Raw genomic sequence first — 25,741 nt, 5'->3', positions numbered from 1 at the left:
TGCAAGGGTGGACACCATCGGCTTGACATATGGCCCCATTTAATACAATGAATCTATATAGCAGGCAATGTCATTCATCCTTTATATATGAAAAGTTTGTGTTGTGGAGCATGTTTATGTAGCTTTCTTAAGGTCATTAGGTTAACAGTATTCTAGTGATCTAATCCAGGTGGGTATTTTAGGCCAAGTTTTTGCTCATACAGCACATCATAGTCCATCCTGTTTATTTGGAAGGTAAGAAAACCAAGGTCAAATGGCTTTCTTAAGGGCATACCACTGGCTAGGAGCTGGGAGTAAAACTTAGGTCTTCTGATTCTTAGTTCAAGTTTTTTTGTTTTTTTGTTTTTTTTTAATTAGCTTTCTTTCCGGTTTGTATTTATTTAGTTGTTACTTTCACCAATAAGAACTCATTTTTCTTTATCTTGATTTCACTTGTCCTTTGTATATTTTTTTTTCATTTTTCAAATAACACATTAGGTTTACTTGTTGGCTTTTACTGAGATTTGAAACTCATTGAAGTTCTATCTAAATAACAGAATGTCAGTTTCTGAGCACACAGTCTTACAATCTTCCTGTTCATTGATGTGTGTTCCACCACATAAAAACTACTCATTAGTTTGATTAATGGTTTCAGTTTGGATGTTAGTTACCAATAGAGTTTTGTAAATAAGAAGTCATTCTGAGCTACTATTGTCAGGGAACAGTATATGATCCATTCTTTCTTCAAACTCCATATACTCATACAATAAGATCTACAAACTACAAAGGAAATCAAGTGTAAAACACACAGTTCTCTTTGGCTCTGCTTTCTTTTTTTTTTTTTTTTAAGATTTTATTTATTCATTTGAGAGAGAATGAGATAGAGCATGAGAGGGGGGAGGGTCAGAGGGAGAAGCAGACTCCCTGCCGAGCAGGGAGCCCGATGCGGGACTCGATCCTGGGACTCCAGGATCATGACCTGAGCCGAAGGCAGTCGCTGAACCAACTGAGCCACCCAGGCGCTCTTGGCTCTGCTTTCAAAAGATAAAAAGCCATAGTCCCAATTCTTTGGAGATAAAAAAGGGAATTATCATATAGTGACTGTAACAAATTTGGACACATGCATTTACCCCCTTTCATATAGAATATTAGAGATTTTTAGTTTTAACCAGTAATTCTAGTATCATCTTTTAGTTGCTCTTACAGTCTGTCTCTCTCTCTTTTCATGTATGTATATATGCAGGTGTTTGTGTCTGTCCATGTGGGTGTATACACACATACAATTAAACATAAAAGTTGTTTTTGTGTGTATTATTTTAAACATTCTGAAGTCTAATATGCATACAGAGAAATGCACTAATCGTAAGTATACAGCTTAATAAGTTCACATTTAACCATGTAACCTGCACTCAGATCTAGAGATAGAACATTACTCAAACCTTAGAAGCCACTTCATGTCCTCTTCCAATTACTCACTGCCTTCTTGAAGATTACCATACAGTATATTAAACTTACCTAATTTTCAACTGCATATAAGTGGAATAATCCAGTAAATATCTTTAATGAGTGCCTTATTTTGTTCATTTTATCTGTGAGATTTGTCAGAGGGAGAAGCAGACTCCCTGCATAGCAGGGAGCCCGATGCGGAACTCGATCCCGGGACTCCAGGATCATGACCTGAGCTGAAGGCAGTCGCTTAACCAACTGAGCCACCCAGGCGCCCTATTTCGCAATTCTTAATGCAAATTTTCAACTTAGAGCAAACAATCTCTTTCTGATCCTCAATGGACCTACTGTCTACTTCTCATTTTGTGTGTTAAAAATTAATCATTTAGTTTATTCAGTTGTTCTTTATCAAGCATTTAGTTTGTGCCAGGCCCTGACCTAGGTGCCTGGGATAAGCTGTGACCAAAACAAAGTTCTTGCCCTCAGGAAGTTTGATTCTAGTGGTAGACAGAACATGAACATGTAAACATGAATTTTTAACATGGTAAGTAGTGATTAGTGCTATGGGGAAAAATAGAGCAGGATAAGGAGTATCGAGGGTGTAGGGGGTTGCTATTTTATGCATGTTGGTCAAAAATATCTTTCTGATAAGGTAAGATTTGAATAGGAGCTGAAAGAAGTAAAGATGAAAGCCATGGAGATCTCTAGAAGAACAATGATTCAGGGAAAGGGACACCAAATACCAAAGTCCTGAAGCAGGCTTTGTGTGTTTAAACAACAGTCTGGAGACCAAGAACAGAGTGGATGATGGAAGAGTCAGAAAGCTTGTAGGTCATTGGAAAGGTGATTCCCATGTTTTGGGTCTGAGCAACAGAAAGCATGAAGTTTTTTCATTTACTGAGAGGTCTATCAAAGACTACATTAAGAGTAGATAAGAAGTGAAGGAAAATCAGGAGTTTGGTCTTGATCATATTAATTTGGGGGTCTCTATTAGACTTTAAAGAGGAAATGTCCAGTAAGCCTTTGAATATAGAGTCAGAAATTCCGGGGAATGGTGCAGTCTGGAGGTATAAATTTGCGAGTTGTAAATTAATGAAGTGGATGAGGTCACTTAGAAAGTGACTTAGGAAAGTAACATCTGAGAAATGACTGGGGATGAAGTTGAAGAAATAAAGAACAACAGGCAAAGGAGAATGGGAAGGAACAGCTAGTGAAAGTAAGACTGGAATTAAAGACCGTGTCTTTTACTTAGAACTGAAGTCAAATTAAGAAAATCTTTTTAAGAAGGTGGGTAGGGCGCAACAATGTCAAGTACTGCTGTTAGCTCAAGAGAGGTGAGCATTGAGAACTGGTCATTGCATTTGACAACATCATTGACCTTGATAAGACTTGTTTCTATAGATGGTTACAAAATCTCGCTACACTGGACTTAAAAGGCATTAGCGAAGAAATGGGGGTTGAAAGTATTAAGATTCTTCTGAGGAATTTTGATGTAAAAGGAAGCAGAGTAGTAATGAGCTATAGTTGAGGGAATGTAGGATCAAGAGGAAGGTTTTTACAGATGGGGGATAATAAAGCATATTTGTAAGGTGGTGAAAAGGTTCTGGTAGAGAGAGAAAGCTCGTGATGCAGGAGAGTGGGGACAGTTGCTGGAGTGATTCCACAATGGCAGAAACTCACAGAGAAGTGGAAAATGTTACCTCAGATAGCATTTTTATCTTTTTTTTTGCCAGCTTGTCTATGAGGTTCACAGTGATAGAAGCAAACTAGACAAACAATTGTTTTGCTTAAAAGTCCTATTACCCTGGAAAACATAAAAAGGGACTTCATCTGGTATCAGCATATTGCACCTACTATCCTTGCCATTTATTCTGGGCTAGGACACAGATGCCAAAACAAAATCTTCTGATAGATAGCAGGGCATCACCTATATTTCTCTTAAGTCTCCATTACATAACCATGCAGGATCTGTACGCCCCGTATAGGTTGTAATTGACTGCTACTCCTGTACCATGCAGTAGATAACTGGTTATGGTTCATTGATCTTCTCTGTGGGTTCCAGAAGATGAGTTTACATCTTGTTTTCTTTCCATATACTTGTTTGTCTTTGGAGTCCCATTTCTAAGCCGTATTGCACAAATTACCTTTCAATAGTGTGTGAAATTTTAGGAAAAAAAAAAAAACCCTTGAACAGGAATATTAATTAAGGCTTTCTTATAGATGGAAGTGACCTTGTAGGGGAAGAAATAGAATTTATAAGACATGAACTGCTGCTATCTTTTACATACTACTCTAAACTCTTCATATTAAATGAAAATAAAGGTGGTATTTTTGAAATAGAGGTTTTTTTGAACTCTTCTGTGGAAATGACCAACTGTTGATTCAACTATTAATTAGGACAAAGCACTTTTATTTAATTAGAAAGCCAAGTTATTAAAATTCTAATTGATAATTTCATAATTCTCAAATCTTAGCTCGTGTAAAAATTCTTAAATCTCTACTTCAAAAAGTCTGCCTATCTATATCAATTCATAATCACCTTCTGTATTTGAAAGTCATTTATACTTATGTCCTGCCAGAATCCAAAATATAGAAATCATAATTGATTATTTGATATTAAGGAGCATCTTAATTATTTACATTTATTTTTAAGTAAATATTAACATTTACCTTATTAAATAAATAATCTATAATTACTTACATTTTCTGTTAGAACCACTAAGAGCAGTTAAAAGTTAACTTAGTATATCAGGAAGTTGAAGTAGGATTCTTTCTGACTCAGTTTTAGCTGAAGCCCCAAAGGCCAAGAACAAAATGATAGGTGCCTTGGTGGCCTTAATGGGTTAAGATTGAAGAGACCAAATAGGAGAAATTCTTTGGAGAAAGTTGCAGGAGCCCAGTAGCATTTTCCATACCCGCTGCCATTGGAGATGGGAGGAAAATGTTTTTCCTCATTCTCAAATCTAGTGAGAGACAGAACCATGTCTCTCCCCTGTATTTTGGGGGGCTCATAGTAGATTGGTATCTGATTCACATCAGAGAAGTCAAAGGCATGGCTGTGACTTTGGCTAGAGGAGATATAGTAGAGAGAAGAGGGCTACCAGGACATGGAGATTCGCTTTCTGATTGTCGGGAAAAAAGAATACTTTGAGTATTCACTGTGACTCAGATGTTGGTCATATGAGAGAGAACAAGAGAAGTAGACAGTGACAGAGTGAGAGCAAACCAAGCAAGAACGTGCTGGCTTGATGTTTAAAACCAAGGAAATTTGCCCCAAAAGGCCTGGGAGGGTGATGGAACCCCAGCAGTGTGCCTGTGAGGTGTGGGCTGCAGAATACCTGGGGGTGAAGGTTGGAATCAGGAGTTGGCAGCTGAAGAAAAGCCATGGCCATTTCATGGTCATTGAAGTGAGAGGTTGTCAAAGAGAGGATTTTGAGAAACCCACAAAGATGCTCTAAACTAACAAGGCAGGAGAACAAGCAAAAGCTAGTCCGGCCCACAACTCCTTTCTGAGGAAGACTTGACTAGGGGAGGGAGGGAGTGTCATTTTTGAATCATTTATTATTACCAGGGAATGGGCATCTGAATTATAAAAGTGACAATTCTAGAGGCACCGAAAGTGCCAGTGGAAACTTTTTATTATCTGAGAGTGACGGTAAATGTTAAGAGATGTGCTGGAGATTTCATCCAAGTACTAGCTCACAGAGTGAGTCTGGATGGGTGTAGGGGGAAAAACATTTTTTTTTTTTTTAATAATTGAGTCTTCTAGAGTCTAGCTCATTCAATAAAAAGTTACATTGGCTTCCAAACAATGGTTGATAAGAACAACAAAAAAAGGCTTATCTTTCATTATCCAGATGCCACCACATATTGCAAAGAAGCAGTTCATCTCACTGAATGACATTCATACTTACTGCCTTTGTATCTTGTAGTGGGATTTTTGTTTAGGACACTTATTATTGTTCAGACATGTGTGCCTGCGGATGTTTTAATGAAGATCTAATTCAAAAGAGATACTTTTCTGATTTCTATCTCACAAATAATCTTATACCTTAGAAACGCTGCAAAGAGAGTTACAGCAGAAACAGGATCAATAGTGGTGGCTTTTCAGCAGTTCACTCAGCTCACTCTTGAGTAGCAGAAGCCCCTTTATCCAAAAGCTCTGCAGTATCTCTTGGAGCTCTTTACTCGAAAGGGCTATGAAGCTTAAATTTTTGTTTCAGTTCCCAATTTCTGCTCTGGCCTCTCTTAATATCCTGTTTTTAAGTTTTGGTTTGTAGTAGCAAGAAAACTACTTCCTATTGCTAGCTCAGTACCATAATTTTCTAGAGAGCTGTAGAACTACAGTATTGATCAGAAAAATAAGATACATGAATTTACAGTATGTATACATGTAAGAAATCAGAATATTCCACATATTTGCTTAACCAAATCACATATTGATAAATTTCAACTGGTTTGGACTCCACTTTTTTTTTTTTTTCCCTGACTGGGTTGTCTTATTTTGTAACAGATTTCTCTTCCTTTGCCTATGACACAAAATAGGTTACTGTGAATTGATATATAACACAAAGAATAAGGTACTATTCTAAGGTCTTTACTTAAATTGTCTAATCCTGACAACAGGTCTTTTATGAAGGAATGATTTTCCAGGATTATTAGCCTCTGTGCCTCCGTTAGCTCATCTGTAAACAGGGCTAATAATCCTGGAAAATCATTTCACTCAACATCATCATATCTGCGAGATTTCATCCATGTTGTGGGTATAGCAATAGTCCTTTCCTCCTCATTGCTGTGTTGCATTTAATCATCTTGAATATACTATCTTTGTATATTTGCCTACTTTATTGTCAAATGGAAAACAAATCTGAACTTAGGTAAAGGTTTGATTTGAAAGGATTGTTGCAATAGAGAGAATGCTCTGACTCTAAGATCTGTAAGCATCTCAGAGGTCAGGCAGAAGGGGTTTATCTTTTATAGGAATAAATGAGGCTAGAAGGAACCAGGTGTTGGGGAGTGCAGTGAGCAGGTGACAAAATTGGACAATTTTTCTTTGCCACAAGCCAGTTCTTGGAGAAGTTCATTAAGGAGGGTTTGTTCTGCTTTCCAAGTGACTGCTTAATCTCAGGGGCATGAGAAAATTGAGGGGCCTTTGGGGAGAAGAGAAGCCTAACCCAAGTTTGTTCAAGTGAAGTTGCCAGGCATCTAGTTCAGGTTGGTCAGTGGGGACAAACAGTTCAGGTACTCATTTATGAGAAAAAAAGGGGAGTTTAGAGGGTTTCTGTCTTGTCATAGGCAAACAAGGGGTTAACCATGAGTCTTAACAGGTCATCTGGAGACAGGATCTTTGCAGTTAGGTGCTTCCCACAATGCTAAATGGTGAAGATATTTCTTAATGTCCCAGTGTTCCAGGAATTCAGGTAAAGTTTGAATATTGCTATTATTACTGTTGATGAACATTCATAATGCTTCCATTTTGGGGTCATTATTATTTGGGTTTATTAAAGGTGTTATGAACATTTTTACACATGCATTTTGGTAGATATAAGCATATACCTAAGAGTGAAATTTTGGTATCAGGGGCTATGTGTATATTGAACTTTGGAAGATACGGACAGTTTTCCAATTAAACTTCATCATTAATGTAGGAGAGTTCCAACTGCTCCACATTCATGTCCAAAGTTGATATTAGTAGTGTTAATTAGTAGCGTTGAATTTTAGCCATCTGGTGTGGGTATCATGGTACTGCAATGTGATTTTAATTTTCATTTCCCCAGTGATTAATATTGTTGAGCATCTTTTCATACATATATTGGATTTTTAGCTATCCTTTTTTGCAAAGTGCCATTTCAGGTGTTCATCCACTTAATTGTTGTTTTTTTTTTTTTCCTGACTGGTATGTGGTTCTTCATACATTCTAGACAAGATGCTTTGTCACATGCATGCACTGCAAATCTCTTCTCCAATCTTTGTCATGCATTTTCAACTTCTTAATGGTAATTTTTGATGAATTGAAGTACTTGTTTTGAATGATCTCTGATTTATTAGTTATTGTTAATGCTTTTGTGTTTTTAAAAAATCTTTGTTCCAGGGTCATGAAGATAGTCTATTTTGGTTTTTTTGCCTTTTTTTTTTTTTCCTGAGAGCCTTACTGTTTTATGTTTCACATTTAGTTGTGTAATCCACTTCAGTTCGTTTCTTGTATATGATGTGGTGTAGGGTCAAGACTTACTTTTAAAATAGGCATATCGGTTAATGCAGCACATTTATGGAAGAGGTCATCCTTTCTCTCATTTCCAAATAATAGCTGTACAGATAGTTCAGTAATCAGCCATTTGATTCACTTAAAAAAAACAAATTTTTGACTTTTTTCTTACATTCAATTGAGCAATAACTCATTCAAAATTTATTATATGTATACATACAGTATACATTTTCTTTTTGGGGGTGTCACTAGAAATTGTGTTTTTAAATTTTTTTTCATCTCAATGTGATAAGAACACTTAATATAACACGTAGCCCTCTTAACAGATTTTTGGGTGTAATACAGTATTATTAGGTATAGACGGTGTTAAACAGCAGATCTCTAGAACTTACTCATTTTGCATAACTGAATTTTACTTTTTGATTAGCAGCTGCTCATTTCTTCTCACTGAAGCCAACCATCATTTTCTTCTTTGCTTCTCTGAGTGTGATTACTCTAGATACCTCATATGAGTGGAATCATGCAGTACTTATGCTTCTGTGACTAGCTTATTTCACTAAGCATAATGACCTCAAGATTCATCCCTGTTGCATGCTGCAGAATTTCCTTCTCTTTAAAGGCTGGATAGGGGGCGCCTGGGTGGCTCAGTTGGTTAGGCGTCTGCCTTTGGCTCAGGTCATGATCCCAGGGTTCTGGGATTGAGTCCCACACGGGCTCCCTGCTTAGTGGGAAGCCTGCTTATCCCTCTGCCTCTGCCTGCTGCTCCCCCTGCTTGTACTGTCTCTCTCTCTGACAAATAAATAAATGAAATCTTAAAAAAAAAAAAAAAGGCTGGATAGTACTTGATTGTATGTATATACCACAATTTTTTATCCATTCATCTGTCAGTGGGCATTTAGCTTGTTTCTGTATTGTGGCTACTGTGAATGCAGTGACTCTGGGAGTGCAGATACAGGGAGGACCTGGGTTTCTAGCCCAGTCACTGCAGCAAGGTGGTGGGTGTGGAGCTGTGGTCAGTGCCGCTTGTTGGCACAGCTGCTTTGTTCTCTGTCGTCCCCAGGGACTAGCGTGTGTGCTGGGTCCCACATCCCCCCAGATGGGCGAGATAGGAGCTGGTCCCTAGGGTAGCACCTGGCAAAGCTGGGATATTAGATGTGAGGTCTGACTCTTTCCCTCCTCAGGGAGAAGCAGGGAGCTGAGGACACCTCTGGATGATATTACACTGTGCTATGCTGTACTAGGTTGGGAATTATGGTGAAAGGGTGTCTCTACTTTTCCTACTAGTTTCATTGCACCTGCTTGGGTATAGAAGCCTCTCAACTAGCTTTTGGATTTCTGACAAGAGAATTGATCTGTGCATTGCTGCTAAGTTGGTATGTCCATGAGGAGAAGGAGGCTCCATTTCCTACCCTACCACTCAATACTCTGCCCACTCCCGCCTGGCTCCTGTCTCTCTCAGCTGAGAAACAGCTCTCCTTTTGCTAAATCCCATGGGGGAGATTTCATTCTTCACCTTAACCTCTCAGGGGCATTTGGTCCCATTAACCAACCATTCCATAAAATATTCTTTCTCCTGGGGCACCTGGGTGGCTCAGTCGCTAAGCATCTGCCTTCGGCTCAGGTCATGATCCCAGAGTCCTGGGATCGAGCCCCACATCAGGGTCCCTGTTCAGCGGGAAGCCTGCTTCTCCCGCTCCCACTTCCCCTGCTTGTGTTCCCTCTCTCGCTGTGTCTCTCTCTGTCAAATAAATACATAAAATCTTAATAAATAAATAAATATTCTTTCTCCTTAAGTTTTTTTGCCACCACATGCTTCTGGATTTCCTCCTTCCTCTTGGGCGGTTTATTCTTTGTCTTAATTGTTGGGTTATCTTCCTCCATCTGCTCACTAAATGTTGGACTTCCTCAGTTTTTAATTCCATATCGTTTCACTGTAAACTCTCTTTTCTAACAAGTGATTCTTCTGACCATTAGAATCATCTGAGGAGCTTCTAAAATCCTGATGCTTGGACTTCATCCCATACTAATTAAATCTGGGGTGGGACTAGGCCTCAGTCATTTGCAGAGTTTCTCAGGTGAAGTCAGTGCACAGCAAAGCTGAGAACCGCTAGATAAATCTGTCTGAACCCACAATTTTAAATACTACATTTTCATCAGAATAACCAACATTTGTGTTTGATTCTTAAACACATAACCAGCACATGGTATCATGCATGGCGTATAGAAAATGCTCAAAAACTTTGTTAAATGAATTCAAGGAATGACTAAAGTCAGGGAAATATTTAGCATAAAGATAATTGAGTGATACGTTTTTGTTGTTCTTTAAGGAATTGCATTATTTAGTTGATGTTGTGGGTTGAGTTCTCTCTAAGACGGACCGTGAGATGAAGATTTCCATGCAGAAAGAGATTGCTTTTGGAACAACACTTCTTGGGAACGGGAAGCAGGTTCACACATAGGAACAGTGCAGTTGCACCTGAGGCATGGGTTTGATGCTACAGGGAGCTCTGAAGCTGGAATGGTCTTTCAAAGTTGTCTCAATCATAGGAAGAGACTTGAATACTTTTGTGTCCCCATATCAAAGTCTTCGGGTATGAGTTGACTCCAGGGCAAGACACCTTCCTTCAGCTGAAGGCTATTCTAGAAGTGACCCAGCTCAGAGCCTTAAGAAACCCGCATTCCTGGCAGAAGCCTCAGTTCCAAAGGGGTGATGGGGAGGATAAGGTACCACAGCATCCACTACTAGTAGAACTGGATGAGCAACCAAATGGGATCTTACAGATCACCTTATTTAGACCTTTGATTTAAAGGTGAGTATACTGAGGCTCAGAAAGGGATTTGCCCAATATAATGGAGTAAGTAACCTTATAGTAGTCTGTTGGGGTCTATAATGCTAGTCTCTTTGCTCTTAGACAAGTGTTTCTTCAGTTATACCCACACTTAACTTTATTATGTGTGTGTGAGTGTGGGATTTATCTTATCACCGTTTCTGTTAGGCGGGAAGGGAAACATTTTATATTTATCTCTGTATGGAAATAGAAAATTGAGAAAAGATAAGTACAGTTGTAGTTACAGTTGGTAGCAGTTAGAGATATTACTATGGATTCATATTTGTTAAGCCAGGATATAGTACTCTTTCTGCAGAGCATGGAAAGTAATTGCTCAGTGAGTGTTTTGAGGTTTAAGTTTGCTTCCTTATGTTATGAGGTTTCTATCAAATTAGTAAACCAATACAAAGTAGTGAGAATGTACAGTGTTTTACACTGTTTGAGAAACATACGGGTCAGTAGACGATCCTTGTAGTATTCATAGGATGAGTAATCTCACATGTGATAGAAAGTTAAAAAAGACCACAGCCTCTGATGAGATTGGGAAGTCACTGGTATCCAGAATCCAGCATCTCTGCAAATAGATGTTTCTACTTTGTGAAAAATGTTTTTTCTTTGAGCCATGGATGATGTAATTGCATAATTGAAGGTAGACAAGATATGAAAATATTTCCACAGGATCCAACAGTTCCTTAAGCCCAATTGAGGGGTAAATAAAATGATTGCTGTGAAACACTGTTCTTAGTTATGATTCTTGGCCTGTAATAACACAGTAGACTGTGCCACACATAGGCACACATACCATAAACACATCCTTTTTGAATAAATATAAACTTATTAAACTCAACTAGTCATGTAAAAGGTATCACTCACTGTATTCATAAACCTTCTGTTCACAGTTGAATCTCTGAAAACAGAATGGAAAATAAATATAGAAGCTGTCAAGAGAGGTAATAATAAGTTATACTGTAATTAGGAAAATACAAAACAAATAAAACCCCTCTATAATAACCTTGCAGTTATCTGGATTCATACATAACTACCGACTTAATTCATTACCTGAATATATAAAGTGTTTCTCTGTCTTTGTATATCTATCTGTCTGATTATCTAGAAGTGTATTTTCACTGCTCTAAAAATCCTCTGTGCTCTGCCTGTTAATCCCCCACTCACCCCAGTCCCTGACAACCTCCTTTACAGTCTCCATAGTTTTGCCTTTTCCACGATGTCATGTAGTTGAAATCATCACATAGTAGCCTTTTCATATTGTCTTCTTTCATTTAGTAATATGTATTTCTGGTTTCTCTATGTCTTTTCATGGCTTGATAGATCATTTATTTTTAGTGCTAAATAATATTCCATTGTCTGGATGTACCACAATTTATTTATCCATTCATCTACTAAAAAACATCTTGGTTGCTTCCAAGTTTGGCAATTATGAATAAAGCTGTTATAAAAATTTCTGTGCAGGTTTGTTTGTGTAGATGTTAAGTTTTTATATCTTTTGGGTAAATACCAAGGAGTGAGATTGCTGGATCGTATGGTAACAATATGTTTAGTTTTTTAAGAAATTGCCCCCTGTTTTTCAAAGTGGCTGCACCATTTTGCATTCCCACTAGAAATGTGTCAGAGTTCCTATTGTTCCATATCTTCATTTGCATTTGGTGGTGTCAGTGTTGTGGATTTTGGCATTGTAATAGATGTATAATGCAAATTAAAATTGCAATGAAAAATCATTGTTTTAATTTGCATTTCCCTGTGCCATATGATGTGGAGCTTCTTTCCATAGGTTTATTTGCCATCTGTTTGTATTCTTTGGTGAAGTTAAAGTCTTTGGCACTCTGCTTTTTTTTTCCCCCCTCAAATAAACTTTATTTTATTTTATTTATTTTTTTTAAAGTTTTTTTAAGATTTTATTTATTTTATTTCGGAGAGAGAGAGATAGAGAGAGCACAAGAGGGGGGAGTGGGAGAGGGAGAAGCAGGCTTCCCGCCAAGCAGCGAGCCCGATGTGGGGCTCGATCCCAGGACCCTGGGATCATGACCTGAGCCGAAGGCAGACGCTTAATGACTGAGCCACCCAGGCGTCCCAAATAAACTTTATTTTAGAACAGCTTTTGATTTACAAAAAATTTGCCAAAATATAGAGTTCACAAATACTCTGCTCCTAGTTTCTCCTATTATTAGCATCTTGCATTAGTATGATACATTTTTTTTTTTTTTTTTTTTACAATTGAAGAACCACTGTTGATACACTGTTACTAACTAAAGTCCATTCTTTATTCAGGTTTCCTTAGTTTTTACCCCATGTCCTTTTTCTGTTCCAGGATCGCATTCAATATATTATATTACATATAGTCTTCATGTTTCCTTAGGCTCCTTTGGCTGTGACAATTTCTCAGACCTTCCTTTTTTTACATGACCATGATGGTTTTGAGGAGTACTAGTCAGGTATTTTGTAAAATGTCACTCTACTGGGATTTATCTCATGTTTTCCTCAGGATTAGACTGGAGTTATGTGTTTTTGGGAGGAAGGTCACAGGATTCAATGCCATTCTCATCACATTTTATTAAGGGTACATAAAATCAACATGACTTAACACTGTTGAGGTTAACCTTGATCACCTGGCTAAGGTAGTATTTGTCAGGTTTCTTTGTTGTAAAGTCACTCTTTTCCCCCTTCCCACACTATATTCTTTGGAAGGAAGTCACTATGCACAGCACATGCCAAGGAGTGCGGAGTTATACTCCACCAGATGAGAATAGAGGATCTATTTGAAATTCCAATTATTTGGAATTATGCATGAGAGACTTGTCTATTCTCCTTCATTTATTTATTTAATCATTTATTGGTATCCATATGGACTCATGGATTTTTATTTTATACTTTGGAATATAAACCAATATGACTTTATTTAGTTGCTCAAATGATTTAGATTTGAGCATTTGGGAAACCTTTCCATTGGCTTCTGTGTCCCTTTGACACGCTCTCATTTTTTTTTTTTTTTTGAGCTTTCAGTTGCTATGAGATATCTGATCTTTTTTTTTAATTCTTCTCCTTTCCTCTCATTTTAGATGAGGATACAGCATTTGTTTCCACAAAGGAAAGTTTCTACAACCTGAGGTGTTCAGGCCCAGGATCCTCAGTGTTGTAAGCTTTGTGTGCATTTTTCAGGGAAGAACATAGATTTTACCAGATTCTTAGTGTTGTCCATAACCTAAAAAGAGGTAAAGAATCACTGCCCTTATGTAAAGAGGAGAAATAACACAACCTACACATTTTACAAAACTTGCTCTTTCTTTACTGCTTTGTTCTTGCCTCAGTTCATGTCCAGCTGGAGGCTTTGCAGCTCCCACACGCAGATTCCTCATGCTGGCATATGCCAGACTGCTTGCAAGTCCAAAAAGAACTTTGACCATTGTTGTTGCATTTATAGCTCCGTAAAAACAAAAGCATCCCTTTGGACTCAGATTCCTGATTGGAGAGAAGACGGTCAGTTAATAGGCTCGTACACACCAGTTTTGATATTGAACTGTGCAGTATGGTCACTAAAGGGTCATGTAAAAATAAGAGTGTTCTACAGTTAATGGAAAACTGAGTTTCCCCTTTGGAAAGAAATTTCTGGATTTTTCCTTTAGTGCTGGAAAACATTACATCACCCAGCTATACAGCCTGATACATTCCTCGCATAACTTCACATATTAGTAATGACATCGGTTCAAGTTTAGGCGAGTGAACAAAAGAAGACTGGTTGTAAAAAGGCATTTGATATAAAACATTATTTTCTCTAGTCATTTGATCACTTTGCCTGAGTAAAGTAAGTTATTTTCTTAAATTAATATCACATTTCTATGGAATAAATCCTGTTTTGTCATAATAGAATTGTTGATAGATTTCTTGAAATAAAGCAAAATGGCATAGTCAAATGGATAAAATATTGGACTGAGATGCAGAAGATAAAGACTAACAATGAAACATAGCAGTGTGTGACCTAATTAAATGCACTTAACTCTTCTTTTTCTTTTTGTGTTGTGTAAATAGTACTAGTCACTTTCCCAAATTATAAGGTTTATATAGTAAAGTGCAGACAGAGGAAAAAATGCAAATTATTTCAGCTCTTTGGCAGAAAGTGCTGTAGCTTCTAGACTCAAACTGTATCTTAACATGTAGAGATGACTTTAATATTATCTTAGTATTGACTGAGCTAAACAAATGATTTTTATTGTTTTCGGGTAGGAAAAACCCCTGATATCATGCATGTGAATATGAACTACATGGGATTTCACTTAAATTTTAAAATATCTTTGACTTTCTAGTATAAAGAAAGGGGAACTGTTAACTGAATATTCATATCAGGTTAACTACAACAGACATTGATACAAATAAGAATAAAAGAAAGGGGCTATAATGTATTTGATATATTCCTTTTTTATTAATTTGAAGAGATTTTTGTTAGCCAACATTGATTTTTTTATTGTTGTTAATAAACAAGAATTTTTGTTGTTTTGTTTTTTGTTTTTTTGTTTTTGTTTTTTAGCTGTGGAAAGAAAGAAAAACATTTGGGGATGTCTGGATGGAAGAGTGACTCTGATAAGTTATAGAAAGAGCAGACTCAGATTTTTCAGGACCAATGATAAGTAAGACTAATAAAAACTAAGAATATATCTATTACACACACACATACATCTATACACACACATTTATATAATATATATATCCTAAAGCAATATATGGATGGATGGTGATAAGATAGATACTATTTCACTTCCATTATGGCAGTTTATTGTGAAATGATAACTAGGAATCAGGATTACCAGATTTCATAACTCTACTACCTTAGGATACTCTCTTAGCCTTGCTGTCTTCGTTTCTGTGTGTATGTCCTCGGTAGCTCCATTAACTCACCTACTGCGTACTCTTCCACCAATCAGGATTTTTCTCTTTCTCTCCACTGAAGAACAGCTCTCTGGGTGGTTAATAATCTCTCCTGTTTCATCAAGGGAGCGTTTGTGATTATCAAATAAAGAATGTAATGGACATGATAGTTGATTTCTCAATTATCTATTTCATTCTGGACTATTGATCTGAGCCAATCATGATCATTTTTTTCTCCTTGCCAGTGATTGGTTCAGCAGTAGCCAATGCTGGGAAGCTTCTGAAGAAAACAAAAGAACAAAATTAACCCTTATTCTAAGAAGACGCCTCAGGAGGAAATGCTCTTTACCTGGATGTGATGTGTGGAACGGCCTCTAGCACACACAGCCATCCTGAGGCTGAAGTCAACTTAGAAGAGCTGGCCGATAGAGGGCGCCTGGGTGGCTCAGTCGGCTGAGCCTGTGACTCTTGATTTTGGCTCAGGTCATGATCTCAGGGTGGTGAGACAGAGCCCTGTGTTGGGCTCAGTGCTAGGTGTGGAGTCTGCTTGGGATGTTCTCTCCCTCTCCCTCTGCAACCCCCCATCCCTGCTCGCTCTCTCTTTCTCTCTCTCAAATAAATATATCTTAAAAAAAAAAAAAGAGCTGGCAGATGAAAAGTGCTTGAGATAGTGTGTATTTCATACTATCAGACAGTATAGGGAATTGCAAAAATATAGAAGCCATGATTCCCTCAAGAATCATACTGTCTGCATTCAGTCTAGTTGGTAATATATACACAGATATTAAAAAAAGCTATAATATAATTGCCAAACAGTATATTTATGTTTGTGTTCATTAGCATAAGATGAGACGATTGAGGCAAGATTTTAGGAGGGCAATCTTAAAGGACAGGCTGGGTTTAGATTAGTACAATGAGAAGTGGAAGTTACAGTATTCTGGGAAGGGGGATTTATTCTGAACCAGTGAATGGAGGAAGGACAAAATTTGGTTGAGTTACAAGGACTAGAAAGTGAGTTTGATTGACACAACTTACAGCGGTAGGGGAGGAAAGATTTTTTTCCCTTCTATCCTCAATAGCTAGGTCTATGAAGTAAATGACAACAAGAATTTTAACAGGAGAAAAAGTATACAAATTATTAATTTTTAATACCACATTCATGGGGGCATCAGAGCTAAAAAAAAAAAAAAAGTGACTACCTGAAGAGTGGTGAGATTTGAGAGCTTATATTATGTTCTTCATAGAGAAAGGGGAGGAGGATGTGTGCTTCTTAAGGGAGAATATGGGATTTTTAGGAAAGAGGAATGGGCCTTTAGAAGAATAGATGGGAGGTATGATAGTTTGTGACAAAGTTTTTTGGGTGCCCTCTCCTGTGATAAGAGTCAATCTTCTTTAGTTGATGAAACTCCCAGGGAGGGGATTTATGACAGTAAATTCCTTTTGGAGAATCTGTCTATAGGCAGATAGGAGTTCAGAGAAAGCCTCCCCTGCATTTGCTGTTTTTCAAGGGCTTTAGCTCAAAATAATCCATATTCCAAAGAGACATCTTCCACAGCTGGAAGAAAAAAATCAGTCTGGAAAGTTCTCTACTACTAAAATTAGTGTTAATTGTTTTTATGTTGTCTGGTCATTTCATTGCTTAGAAGGAATGTACTTGTAAAGGATTTTACATCAAGAGACACAATAATGCAGTCCTTAATTGATCCAATACAAATGTATTTTGTAATCAATCAATTCTATTTTCCTCCCCTGAATGAGAAACCTTTTGGATGGGTTTGAACACTAATTTGCATCCTAATATCCAATTTTCCCACATACCCTCATTCTCTTTAGAGTTTTCAATCTTTTGATAAGGGATGACAGTTGGCTCTAGGGAGGTTACAATTTCACCTGCAGTGAAATGGAAAATCTCATTACCAGTCCCCAAGTCCCTGCAGCTATGATATTGGCACTGATAAGGCCATGAAAAGCAATTTTAAAATAATATATATAATCTCCTGCACCTTTAGGAGGTTTAACTAACTGATTATCATGTTTTTCTTTAATATTTTGGACTCTGATATCTACTTGAAAAGATTGTATCAGTTTGTAGTATTTTTTGATTTTTTATAAACTTAATATCAGTCCCACCCCACCTCTAGGGGTTATATCTTATCAGCAGATTGTATGATAATTAACTCAGAACAGAATTGCCTGATAGGTAAGAGCTTGGATTTCAAAACAAAGCCATGCCCCTTACTTCTTTTGTTTTTTTTTTTTTTTTGCCTGTAAAAGCTTTAGTTTATTATAAGTCTGCTTACACTTTATTTTTTTAATTTTATTTTATTTTGTTAATCACCATACATTACATCATTAGTTTTTGATGTAGTGTTCCATGATTCACTGTTTGCGTATAACACTCAGTGCTCCATTCAATACAAGCCCTCCTTAATACCCGTCACCAGGTTAACCCATCCCCCCACCCCCCTTACTTCTAAGTTTGCTTCGTATAAATTAATATCGTTTTTGAAATTGACACTTTCACCATATCAATACAGAATAGAATAGACAGGGCTAGATGCTCCAAGCATAATTTTAAACTTCCTTGTGATTGTCATGGATTTTTTTTTTTTTTTGTACTGGGGAACAATGATTATATAAGACTTTATGGGTGGTAAAACAAACTGAAACAAACAGTAAACAACAAAGCATTTTTCATTGGATTCCAAGGAAGTGCATTTTTTGTTTGTGTTTTTAAGTGCTTTCAAATGATACCAGTTTGGTCAAAATTAATTGTTCTAAGTTATTTAAAATAGAAAAATGTGGCAGTTTTTTCTCTTTTTGATAGTTGACAAGCAAACATATGTAGAAAAGAAAGCTGAAACTTGTAGCTCTGTATTTTCCTTATTTAATTGATCTGGTAATAGAGAAACTTCTTTTACCACTACTTCCTCCCTCTCCCCCCCACCATTCTCCCCAACATATTAAACTCAGTGAGGACATTCATTGGTTATTTCTTAGACAATACCATTTTATAAATGTCAGCATGATAGTTTTATGAATTGTTAGGCTATCTCTCTGGCCATATCCTCATAATTATAGTATTCACATACTCCTTTGCTTAGGCAGAAGGTTAATATACATTATTTAAAAACTATTTTTTGCTGTTTTTTTTCCCTTTTATCTCATTGTCTGCACTCCCTTTGTGCTTCTCTAGATTTTGATTGCAGATTACTTCTGAACAAGTAAGATGTTTGCTTAATTTAATTTAAAAGAAAGCAACAGGGAGTATTTAGGGCAGTGTTTCATGAATTTAGAAAATTAAGTGCTAAAATACTTTTTTTGTCTTTTATTTTTTATGACAACTAGCTTTTGGGCATCTGACAATGCCTGCTATTTTTATTTACTTCTATTTGGAAAAGCCTTGTGGTAGTTGTGAATTTGTCTCAAAAAGCATCTTTTCTCCATGGAAAATTACCCATTTCTATTGCTGGCTATTTCTAAATGCTTACCAGAGTTTTGTTTTGTTTTCTTCTCTTATAGCCAGCAGTCAGCAGAGGACCTTGCCCGAGTACCTGCCAACTCCACTAGCAATATCTTGAATAGGCTATTGGTCAGTTATGATCCCAGGATAAGACCAAATTTTAAAGGTTTGTTTCTTACCCCCCGCCCAAAATCTTCAATCTTTGCAGTTTAAAACTTAATTTTATGTGTTTAATCATTCAGTTGTGATATTCAAAACAATAAGGTTTCAAATTGGCATGCTACTGTCCTGTGATGTTGCTTAGACTTAGAGCAATTTAGTGACAAAGATACTCAAAGACAAGCAGAATATTAGTTCTTACTGTTTTATACGGTTCCCAGTTAAAAGAACAAAAATAAGTATATTGTTGATTAGACTAACCTCCGTCATGGGTTTATTAAGTACTTAGTATTGCTAACCTTAGTGATTTAAATTTCAAGCTCTGGACACGGATCTGGCTTTCATTCACAGAAACCGAAGTTATAATTTGTAGAATAGCCTATACTCGTTAGGGATAGACAATAGTTCTGATATGTATTTAGATTCTTTTAAAATTTTTGCTAGCATTTCACATTGATAAAAATTTCCCTCTACTCTTTTGCTGAAAAAAGATGGCCACATGGTTTTTAGAAACATGTTAACTTTGTGAATAAAAGCAACCGTGTTTTCTACAGCATAGATCGTTTCTACTCCAACAGAATATTACTATTTATCACACCTTTCAAGAACCAAAACCATACTTGCAATAAAAATCACGAGAAGATTATATAGCTGTGTGAACTTTCTTTCTTTCTTTTCTTCTTTTCTTTTCTTGTCCTCTTGATGAGTTAGGAAAAGCTATCTGAAAAAAGTCTCCTCTCGAAAACTGTAATCCTTATTGCTGGCTAAGGACAGGTATTAATGTAGATCAGATTAACATTGTAAGGCTTGATATTTTTTTCTTCTTCCTTTACAGAAAAAAAAAAAATGTCTGCAGCTGTTTCTAGTCAACTGAAGTTATACAACTATGTTGTAAAAACAGGGTTTTTGTTCATTACCAGAACCTATTCAGTTACTTTCAACAACAGCCATGGTCTGGGTTGTCACATGTCTACCATATATTGATTCACCACCTGTTTTTCATCAGTCAGTGGTTCTGTGGCTAAAAGGCTAAATTCACGTTTTCCCTTTGTTAGCCCAACCAGCAGCCCACAACGAATAAAAAGAAAAAAGAAAAAAAAAAAAAGCAAGCAAGCAAGAAATTTGCAACATTATACCTTAATTCTCACTCCATGAACTTTCAAATTATTTTCCAACAGGTCAGGCAAAAATCTTTATAATGATTCTGTTATATGTCTGATTGACTTCGCATATTCATGAATTAAAAATCAAAATATAGTCATTGTAAGTAAGACGTATTGAATACTGCTTTACTAATGAAAGTAAGATTTGAAATGATTATAAAAATGCAAAAAATTAAAACATTTAAAAAATGGTGTTTTTTTAAAGAATATTTTATATTAATTTCTTAAGGTAAATGCATTAGCTCAATTTAAAATTTCTTTAAAGGTAGACATATTTACTCAGAGACTTAACAATTTAAGAAATAAATATTTCTGAATAAATAACATGAGTTAATACAACTTAACTCCTTTTTTATTTTTATTATAATCCCTTGCTTAGAAAAATAAGTCAATAGCAATTGTGAACATGGAATACTGAGACCATAGTTTTAAAGTTTTACATCCCATGTGGTTTGGAAAAAATATAAAATCAAGTCCATAAACCATAAAAATTTGAAAATTCTGACCAAGTTTTTTACAGCTACTAAATATATTCTTAATTTTTATTTGTAGGCATTCCTGTTGATGTAGTAGTCAACATTTTTATCAACAGTTTTGGATCTATTCAAGAGACAACAATGGTAAGATTACAGGCAGTTAAATATTTTTAATTATCAAAATTTTAACTAGAGGATAGTGAAAGTAATAGTAAAACTGAAAAATAAGGAGTAACTCTAAGGAAAAATGCATGCTTTCTTCTAGTATGAAATATCCAAATTCCAAGGTGTGTTACATCAGTGATTTCAGGGCTTATATAATTTTGCAATTCAAATGTAGCCTTAATGCTAATTAAAACTTACAGACTTGGAAGAATTAATATACTCACTCCGAACAACTAATTGGATACCACCTGGGAAAAGCATTTATGCAATGAATATTCTGGAGCAACGTTTATTTCCTAGTATGCTTATATGTATGAACATTAAAAAATATTTAAGTGTTCACAGTTTATTTTTCTTCTAGTTTCCTGAGGAGAATCTTTGTTTACTCTGTTGTGCTAATATTGTGATGTTTGGATCAGAGAATTGTAAAAGTCAAAGAGGAAGATTAATTTTTATAAGACAACAGAGCTCCCTGAAAAAATTATGTAACAAGAGGAAAGGTCAAGGAAGGGCAAAAGAAGAGCGAGAAAGAGATGATGGGCGGGCTCCTGTCTTGAAAGGAACAGAAAAGAAGGGTTTGAAGGAGTGGCTGCTACCCATGATGAGTTGGACTGCAGGGACAAAGGCTGCTATAAAGTAGCAGTTGTGTTAGTAGGTTACTAATTAGTAGATTACATTAGCAGATTTTCTGAATGATGTGTGATGTAATTACCCCTCCGCTTCTTAAAAGGCATTCAATAAAGTCTACCTGCTGTTTGATGTTTTAGAATATTAGATTTTGTGCCCTTTTTGAAAAACCACATGCTAAAATGATACTTCAAGTGGGAGAAAGAAGGCCCAAGTTTTTTCTATTTTTTTTGAGATACTTATATTTTATTAATAATATACATCTTGGATTGAAAGACCAGGAATGGATAGAGCACAGTATAATTTTTCAGGGATGATCTCAGGCTAGAGAAAGAATGATTTAAAATATTTATTCCTTTATTCCTCATAGCAGCATAATGTGTTATAAAAGCAACTCTATATTGCATTTAATTTGTTGACACCCATTTTTGTATCTAATTGCAATGAGAATGTTATTTATTTTTTGTAGAAGCATATATTTAGCCCCTGAATAACTGATTGTTTTCTTAGTGTGTAAATATTTTTAGAGAATTATTCAAAAGAAGATTTTGGAATCAAATTCGTTTATTTCCAGTGACTTTTTAGTTCACCTAAATGATAGAAACAGAGTACAGATCACTAGAAGACAGCTACAGAATAAGATACGGACTACCGTATAGCACTTAGGAGACAAGTGTAACACTCGTTAACAGAAAATGTGGTTAGTCTAGCTAAGCACTTCACTTTGTAAGAATAAGAGATGTCCTTTTCTCAAGGTGAAATTTTAAGGGAATCCATTTTGTCTCTATACTCTTCTCTGTGCCCTCTTTTGTCTTTCATGGCATCATTACCCTAATCCTAAATCATCCCTGAAATATGTTCTGGCCTGTTGGAAACATTCCAATTCTATCTTGCATTTTGGGACAGCTAATGCAAGGATATTTTTTCTCATTTGCATAAAGACTACACATGTGTCCAGCTCAGTAGGTATCATTAATGTATCTCTTCTTTAATAATCATTCATTGAATGCCTTCCAAATGTCAGACACTTAAACTTCTGCAGGCCCTATCAGTAGTTACTTGATGACACTGGGTTGAAAACACCTGCGGGAAAGGTATGCTAGAAAAGGGAGATGAATTTTCTTACAGATTATTTGGGGATTATAATAAAATATTGCATATTTATAACATATTCTCATATTGTCCTCCTTCAGGGATTCATCATAGTAGCTAGCCGGACTACTTATTCCTGGGACCAGATTCAACCGATTCTCATCAGGGAGTCTTTGTCCCTGCTATTTATCCCCGCTTTTCATCTCTTATCTTCTAATCAGAGCCTTTTCTGGCTGCTCTGACTCACTTTGTGCCTTCTTTTCAATCCAGGTCTTTCATCTCTATCACTTGTTGCTTAAATCTGATAGCTTCTTTACTGTAATTAAACTATTTTTGTGTGTTTTTCTCTTATTCTCTAATGGAGTGTAAACATTTTAAAATCAGGAATAATGTATCCCACTTCTTCATTTTCCATTTGTTCTTTATTACCTGATATAAACACTGGTCAGGAATACTGGTGATGGACTCAATAGAGTAATTTCAAGGGTATACATGTATGGAGAAGATGAGAGGATATTTCTTTTTTTCTTCCAATCACCCAGGGTGGGTGTCCTTTATTATTATTATTTTTTAGCTTTATTGAGGTATAATTGACAAAATTGTAAGAAATTTAAAATGTACATGATGATTTGATACATGTCTACATTGTGAAAGGAGTCCCCTCATCAAGTTAATGAACACATCCATCACCTCACATATTAATCTTATTTAAAAAAAATTTTGGTGAGAACATTTAAGTTCTACTCTCTTAGCAAATTTCAGTTATACCAACAGTGTTATCAGCTATAGTCACCATGTTATACATTAGATCCTGACTTTATTCAGACCTTATTCACCTTATTCATCTTATAACTGAAAGTTTGTATTTTTCTACCAACCTCTCCCTATTTCCCACACCCCCAAGCCTCTGACAACCAGTTTTCTACTGTTTCTATGCTCTCCATGCTCATCCATGCTGTTGTAAATGACAGAATTTCCTTTTTTTTCAGTGAGTAATATTCCATTATATATATATGTATATATATATGTATATCCATTATACACCCACACACACCACATTTTCTTGATCCATTCATTCACTGATGGACACTTAAGTTGTTTCCGAACTTTGGCTATTGGAATAATGTTGCAGTGAATATGGGAATGCAGATATCTCTGCAAGATTGTAGTTTTGATTCTGTTGGATATATATACCCAGAAGTGCGATTACTGAATCATATGGTTGTTCTATTTTTAATTTCTTGAGGAACCTCCATACTGTTTTCCACAGTGGCTATACCAGTTTATTTTCCCATCGGCAGTGTACAATGGTTCCCTTTACTCCACATCCTTGTTGGTATTTGTTATCTCTCTCATTGATTGATTGATTGATTCGTTCATTTATTCTGCTAATAACCCGAGAGCATATTTCTTAAAAACAAAGAAAACAAAAAAGTCCCTGGAAACAAGAGGTTGGGAAAACAGAGAGTATTAGATTTGTCTAAGTACAGGATATATGTTCAGGGAAACAATATGGTGGCCAGTGTGTAAGTTGCAATGTTAGACCGGCTTGTGCTTGAATCTGTTGTGTACCTCATGTGCTATACCCTGACAAAGAGTGAATAAATTACAAAAATAAAGCAAAAATATTTTGCCTGGCATAGTAGCTCTCAGTGATGTGATTCTTGGGTTGTTATGCATTTTCAAATTCATTCAGTATTTCACAATAGAATCTCATCCCAAAGAAAATGCTAAAGAAAATGAACCATTTATGAGTTTGTTAGTAACACCATTGTACAGTTGTGGTTTTGTTTATTAATAGCCCCCTAGAAATCTCCCCTACAAAGATCTGCTGAAATAAAGGAAGTTGTAAAGTCTGGGAAGCTTTAATATTACCCCAAACTTTTCTCTCCCATTCAGACCTTTCTACTTCAACTAGCAGTTGCTTATTCCAGAAGGCATAATGCAGGACGCAGAGCTCGGAGGGGTGACTGTGACTTCAGTAGCTGCTAGTCAGGTGGTGGACAGATATAGGGCAGCTTCTGAAAAGGGGAGGGCGCCCATTCCTTTTTTCCAACAGATAATGTTGATTATCAAAGAAGCAATCAAGGTATAGGCATTCACATTGTTGTTAGGAAATTTGAGCCAATTCCATTTGGGAACCATTGCTTCATGCTTATTTGTTTTTTAATTCAGTTGCTAACTGTTGGTGACTAAATTAAAAGTAATCTCACATTTATTCAGAAGCCATAATTGTGTAGTGAAGGAAAAATTATAGCCATATTAATATTCCTTAAAATCTTCCACACTTCCATGGTTATATGCCCCTTCAGCTTGTTTCATGATCTCATTTTATAACTTTATAATTCCTTTTTCTCATATCTGTGTGTTTATTTGTATTCCACTACCTTACATTTTTGTAAGGTATCATTATAAATACTATACGTGGTATTTACTGACTTTAATAGTAACATCACCAAAATTGTCAAATAAATGTAATCATCCTAATTTGAAGTTCTAGTTTTATCAGTTTATATGTTACTGCCTGTGGCAACTGAAACAAGAGTATTCAGAACAATGAAAAGAATGGTTTTTTAGAGGCCAGGTGGTGTCTGCTCTGTGGTTATGTCTATAATATTTGTTGATTTTTCCATTCAGTTCTTACCTTTGGCTTAAATCACTGGGATTTTCATAATTGAAAATGTGAACTATTGCACTTGTGGGGGAAAAAATTGGGTAGTATGGTTTATTATAATAATCTCTACACAGAAACTTCATCTCATCAGAAATACATAAGAGCTATTTAATGGAAATGGGAGACTGTTTATATAATCCATATTCTTTCTTTGGTTTAGGCATGCTTCATAATTATATTGAATTATTATTATACTATAATTCATGATCCCATCAGACTTTCTATGCCTTTCTGCTGCATGGCTTATTATTTGTCTTAATAGACTTCAGTTCTTTTTGAGCAACCCAGTGTGCCTATCAGGAAAAAAAAGTCACATTCGGCATCTGCTAAAAGAGCTGAATTCTAGTTCTTGGCAATTATTTATCTTTGTTGTTTTAAAAACAATTTCATCTATTTCCCTTTATATAGACTTACATTTCTTTCCTTAAAACTTGTCTAAGTTTACTATTCCTTTTTTCTTGTTGCTTTTATTATTAACTTTCCAGCATTATTTCATTGTAGAATAATATTAGACATGTTTGTCCCCATTTTTTTTCTATTTTATGTCTTAGATACACAAACCTTCAAAAGGTTTTTATATTTATTTTTT

The 25,741-nt window shown here is 36.0% G+C and overlaps 1 protein-coding gene across 2 annotated transcripts in view; it reads left to right on the top strand.

Moving 5' to 3' along the window:
* GLRB (glycine receptor beta) overlaps positions 1-25,741 on the top strand; it is an 85,438-nt gene that overhangs the window by 15,081 nt on the left and 44,616 nt on the right. Inside the window, exons 3-4 of one of the 2 annotated variants that reach the window (XM_081811530.1) lie at positions 18,856-18,962; positions 20,671-20,738. The exons of the other annotated variant lie outside the window; for it this stretch is intronic. Coding sequence (XP_081667656.1) covers positions 18,856-18,962; positions 20,671-20,738 — 175 coding nt within the window. The remainder of the gene's footprint in view (positions 1-18,855; positions 18,963-20,670; positions 20,739-25,741) is intronic. 2 annotated transcript variants of the gene reach the window in all.

The sequence above is a fragment of the Leptonychotes weddellii genome, chromosome 2 (assembly GCF_054177405.1).
Source record: "Leptonychotes weddellii isolate Sample4059 chromosome 2, ASM5417740v2, whole genome shotgun sequence".
NCBI classification, from domain to species: domain Eukaryota; kingdom Metazoa; phylum Chordata; class Mammalia; order Carnivora; family Phocidae; genus Leptonychotes; species Leptonychotes weddellii.
Note: the sequence above shows the minus strand (reverse complement) of the source record. Positions and strands in the feature narration are given on the sequence as shown.